The sequence below is a fragment of the Cyprinodon variegatus genome, unplaced genomic scaffold (genome assembly GCF_000732505.1).
Source record: "Cyprinodon variegatus isolate N-32 unplaced genomic scaffold, C_variegatus-1.0 Scaffold142, whole genome shotgun sequence".
In the NCBI taxonomy this organism is placed as follows: domain Eukaryota; kingdom Metazoa; phylum Chordata; class Actinopteri; order Cyprinodontiformes; family Cyprinodontidae; genus Cyprinodon; species Cyprinodon variegatus.
The window spans coordinates 288773-294519 of NW_015150595.1; the positions used below are offsets into that span (position 1 = coordinate 288773).

General features: G+C 34.6%; 1 protein-coding gene across 2 annotated transcripts in view; it reads right to left on the reverse strand.

Annotated features, from left to right (window-relative positions):
- Nucleotides 1-1835: 1835 nt before the first annotated feature.
- cdk2ap1 (cyclin-dependent kinase 2 associated protein 1) overlaps nt 1836-5747 on the reverse strand; it is a 6665-nt gene continuing 2753 nt past the window's right edge. The window contains exons 2-4 of one of the 2 annotated variants that reach the window (XM_015376807.1): nt 4377-4477; nt 3904-4030; nt 1836-2431 (exon numbers count right to left, since the gene is read on the reverse strand). In XM_015376807.1, coding sequence (XP_015232293.1) covers nt 2364-2431; nt 3904-4030; nt 4377-4477 — 296 coding nt within the window. In that variant the 3' untranslated portion in view covers nt 1836-2363. The remainder of the gene's footprint in view (nt 2432-3903; nt 4031-4376; nt 4478-5747) is intronic. The other variant, XM_015376806.1, reaches the window with a different exon arrangement.

The window sequence follows — 5747 nt, forward strand, 5'->3', positions numbered from 1 at the left end:
ACTTTTTTCTCAGAATTCTGACTTTAATCCCAGAATTCTGACTTTTTCTTAGACTTCTGACTTTAATCTCAGCATTCTGACTTTAATCTCAACATTCTGACTTTAATCCCAGAATTCTGACTTTTTCTTAGACTTCTGACTTTAATCTCAGCATTCTGACTTTAATCTCAACATTCTGACTTTAATCCCAGAATTCTGACTTTTTCTTAGACTTCTGACTTTAATCTCAGCATTCTGACTTTAATCTCAACATTCTGACTTTAATCCCAGAATTCTAACTTTTTTCTCAGAATTCTGACTTTAATCCCAGAATTCTGACTTTTTTTTTAGAATTCTGACTTTAATATCAGCATTCTGACTTTAATCCCAGAATTCTGACTTTTTCTTAGACTTCTGACTTTAATCTCAGAATTCTGACCTTAATCCCAGAATTCTGAATTGTGAAAAAAGACAGAATTCTGAGATTAAAGTCAGAATTCTAAGATTAAAGTCAAACTTCTGACTTTAATCTTAAAGTTAGAATTCTGACTTTTTCTCGCAGTTCTGACTCCATACAGGAGAGTCATTCCAAAAGAAAACATTCTTTTCCATTAAATATTCAAATGATAGAATTTAAAATCTAATTTGAAAATCAAAATTTTCACATAGAATTGCACTCTATTTTATATTTTCTTTTGAAGCTTGAACTTTCAAATTTCTTTTGCAATCCTTTTTTCTTCATTTATTATTTAACAATTTAGTCACAGCCTATCAACAGTTCTGTTACAACCTATTAATGGTGTAATAACAGCTTATAAACATTTACTGACAAATTTGTAACTGTTTGGTAACAGCTTATTAACAAGGGTCACACAAAAGCTTAATTAGAAAAAAGAAAAGAAATAAAAGGGGGAAAAAATTAAAAAGGATTTGAAAATGTGAGGTGAAGAACAAATTACAATGGAAAAATAATGCAACCTTTTAATGTGATACGGAAACAGTATTTATAAACTTCTTTTAAATCTCCTATTACACCATGATCTAGGATTTAGACATGTATTCAATTTTCTATAGATTTAACAAATACATAGACATAATTATATATAGATTTAACTTTTACATTTACTATTTGTCACTAAGTATGAAATAAAAAGCCCTAAATTTGAAGAAAGGTTTAAAAGCTTTATTCTGTGTGTATGGATTGAGTACATATCTAGGAGCAACATTACAGCTAGAAATGAATGTGATCTGCAAGTTATTAAATGTGTAGAAGGCCATTATGGCGCTACTTATAGTTTATACCCTGTACTTAAAAGCAGCTAAAAAATCCCCCAACACACATATTTTTAATAACTTATGAAAATATTAAAATTTAATCATCCTTATTAGAGCTAATATTATTTTAGAAAAGTCCAAACATTTAATCAGGCTCTAATCGCACTGATATTTTTAGATCAATTTCTCTCAAACCTCAACAAGTTCTTCCAGAAAAGGATGCTTGATTTCAAACATTTCCTTGTTTAGATCTCAGCTAAAAAGTAGATTATACTCTTGTTGTCATAATTGTACTCAGGGTCACGTCTTCCATGCCAGGGTATACAGAAATGTAAGCAGGAACCTACTCTGGATTGCCTCCAAAAGTGCTTTGTGAAACGGTACCCTGATGTTCAAAGGTGGTAGAGGTATCACCTTTTAGCGAATTTTAGTTTAAACAGCTAAAAAAGTTGATTTTACAAGGTTATTTATACATATATATGGGGAATGAATACTTAAATGAGATACTATTTCAAAATCCAAACACATTGAACCACAATGTACACTGTATTGAAAATACAATTTATTACACAGAGTAATAAATACATACAAAGAAGTAATAGCACTTTCCTTTTTTTTTTAATACCAAAACCAATTTCATCACAGATGAACCGATGCGTTTGACATATGTCCACCACCACTCAGTCTTTTATTGTAAGGGCCTGAAACCCCGACCAAATACTATAAAAAAAATAAAACAAAGGAAGAAAAAAAAAAAAAAAAGAATCTACCTACTTCTGTACAGGCCATGCAGTGTCTACAATAACCCATGGGTCCGTTCGCATGCAAAAATGAACGTATACCAATGTATTTATGTAAAAAGGTAAAACTAAGATCCCAACAGTGGAGCATAAAAAAAAAAAAAAAAATCTTGATTCCCAAAACACCCACACTTGATTGAAGTAATCCTCCAGAACTCGTATGAGTTATGAACTGCATTACTGTTACTTGTTCACCTTCCATCCTTGGTTCATTTACCTCCTCATGAAGATGTAAATGCCATGCATGTTTCCCCCCCAAAGCCCCAGAGAAATGTAGTTCTTCTTGCGAGGAGGAGTTCTGGTTTTTGGCTAGGACCTTGCGTTTCTCTCCGTCTCAGCCAAGCATTCACGCACCAGTCCTCTGGCGTGAATTATTCCTGTTCAGCAAAGAAGTACACATTCATAGGAGCAAACTGCTGTCAACATTATCACATCAAAAGGTAGATCTGGTACGGAGAACCAGAAGAGTCATGGAAATAGAAAAACTGCAGATTCATAATTAAAGGGTGCACTTAGAAATCCACTTTAAAAAAGTGTTAAAATTGAACATTAGAAGAATATTTTTTATAGAGAAATCGTAAAATTCATTAATCGTTACTGAATACAAAAACTTGGAAATGTATTTTTGAATCATTGCTAAATGGAGATTTAAAAACACATTTCTCAATCCTAATTATAAATACTTTTGCCTATCAAGCTTAAAAAAAAGTTAATTCCTTTTTTCACTTTCTTTTCCATCAGGTATTTTCCAATTCTTTTGTAACTTAATTGTTATTTCATATTTTTGTGACTGAGAAAAAGCTCATTATTATGCTCCCCGTACATCCTCTTAGTTTCCCCGTTTCCATTTAGCTTAGCAACCCTTGGTAATGAGGTGTTATGAACCTGTAGATCAGCCGTAGCTAACACTGATGATTAGCCGCAGCTAACACTGTTCATTAGCCGCAGCTCACACTGTTCATTAGCCGCAGCTAACGCTGATGATAAGCCGTAGCTAACGCTGATGATTAGCCGTAGCTAACGCTGTTCATTAGCCATAGCTAACGCTGTTCATTAGCCGCAGCTAACGCTGATGATTAGCCGCAGCTAACGCTGATGATTAGCCGCAGCTAACGCTGATGATTAGCCGTACCTAATGCTAATGATTAGTCGTAGCTAACACTGTTCATTAGTCGTACCTAACACTGTTCATTAGCCGCAGCTAACACTGTTCAATAGCCGTAGCTAACACTGTTCAATAGCCGTAGCTAACACTGTTCATTAGCCGTACCTAACACTGATGATTAGCCGTAGCTAACACTGATGATTAGCCGTAGCTAACACTGATGATTAGCCGTAGCTAACACTGTTGATTAGCCGTAGCTAACACTGTTGATTAGCCGTAGATAGCACTATTCTTAAACTTTAGTAGGATAAACTGAACTGTTAAAAGCTATTGTTGATTATTTGAACTACTAAGTGGGGGTGGGGCGGGGGGGATAAAGTAAAACAGGAAAAGGAAAAAATAATTCACTTTTTAAATATTTGATCAGTAAAGGTATTTATAATCAGATTATTAATTTTTTTATTTTTTTTATCTCCATTTATGGGTGGAATTTCATAATACATAATCAAATCACAGCATTTAATAATTAAATGATTAATACAATTTAAAATTCCTCTTTAATAACTTCATTGAAAATGCACAATTATGAAACAGTTCAAATAGCATTTCTACACAAAGGATTCTAATGTACATTGTACAATGTATTTCTTTTTAATGGACTCAGCTGGTCCTCCATAATATTGATACAGAAGTACTGCTGCAAAGACAGAAAAAGGTTCCTTTAAATGCTGCCGTCCACCTCACCTCTTTTCAGTCTCTCCATTGCACTCTTGCTCCCGGCATACGTGGGCCGGATTTCCTTCCCCAGCTCTTCGATGATGGCCAGCAGCTCGGCATATTTGTTCTGAGGCACTTGGCTGCCGGTGGAGCCCTGCATGAAAGCAAATAAAGCAAGAATCATTTTAAACCGATCTCTTTAACTTAAAGTCCGATCCTTTCTCTCTGTATGAAAAATATAGAGATATGATTTATTACTTTTGGCTTTTAACAGTAAAAAACAACTAACTAATGTCCTAAGAGTCCAGAAAACATTCAAATCAACTAAAGATGTTGTTTATGGTTGTGCAGTGTTTGTAAATGTCTTCTTTTTTTCTTTGCATTGATTGTGCAACGTCAACCCACTATGGAACTTATGGGGTTAGGGAGTAATGAATGAAATTTATTAAGTTTACTAAATAAATCAAGTTTAGTGAGCAGGTTACAGAAAACTAGGTTACCTGTGAAAATCCCAGAGATGGAGGTCCATAGTCGCTCAGAATGGGCCTGTAGGACTGCAGTGTAGCCAGGTTAGCTGCTGACGGGGAAGGAAGGTTTCCGGCTGTTGGTAAAAACGTCAGAATTTATCATTGCAACAAGCTGAAACATGTGTGACCTGTTACATTATTCAATATTAATTTATAGTATTGTTTAAACATTGCTCAGTGAAGCAGTGGAAAGCACTGCTGACTTGCAGCAAGAAGGTTCAATTCCCTGCCTGGGACCTTTCTACATTCCCGTGCATGTGTGGGTTCTCTCCGGGTACTCCGGCTTCCTCCCACAGTCCAAAAATATGACTGTTAGGTTAATTGCCTTCTCCTTAGGTCGGAGTGTGGGGCCAAAAAATGGCATCAGAGCGACACTACTGGTGCGCAGCACCCCTCTTGACCCCCGCAGGGATGAAGCGTGACAGAATGGATGGATGGATACTGTTTAGGTACAAGCAGTGGAAGGAATAAATTAAACGTCTTAAAATGCAACAGAAAAAAAAAAGATTTTTTTTCATCTTAAAAGGAAATTTTAAAATACAGGATTGTCATTTTTATTAGCATTTAGCTAGTAACTATATATAAAAAAGTGTGCCTGTGAAGGATGAGCCCAATAAGATTTTTTTTTGTCTTAAAATAAAATTTTAAAATACATTATTGCAGGGCTGTCAACTGTCACCCACTGGGAGTGAGACTCACCTATCTCAGTGTCTTCACACACTTTCACTCCATATTCCTAATTTCTCACACTAAAAAATAACAATAAAACTCAACTCTGTTCTACTTATTTATGTATATAAATACCATGGTGGACATCAAATGGTTTGTTTTCTCTTTACCTGGTCCTTGTTTTAGTCCCAGTTTTGGTCCATTTTTTGCTCACAAATTAAATAATTATTGCTGAGTCTAGTTTAATAATCTCTGGCATTTAAGAGTAATTAAACCAACACAAATATTTTAATTCTTAAAGCTTCTGGGTTTGCCTGTCAAACCAATAGAAGCTCTACAAAAAGAAAAATAACCATTCAATTTTATTTTTCAAAAGATCAGCCATCAAAGAAAAGACCAACCACATCTAGAGAGGATGTGCAGAACAGCTCAATTATCCTGGAAACATACAGGAGGAACCACAGGGATGTTCTCATTTTATTATTACTTATCTTATTAATGTATCCTTATTTTGGTCCATTGAATATTTTAACTTAATTTCCATCACATTTTCCAAATGAAACATCCAGAGAAGTGCTGTCTCCTGTCATGGTAACTTTTTATAAAATCTACAGCCTCCTAGAAAGTCTGAATTGTTTAGCTTTTTTTTCAATTGTAAGAAAAATGAATAACATA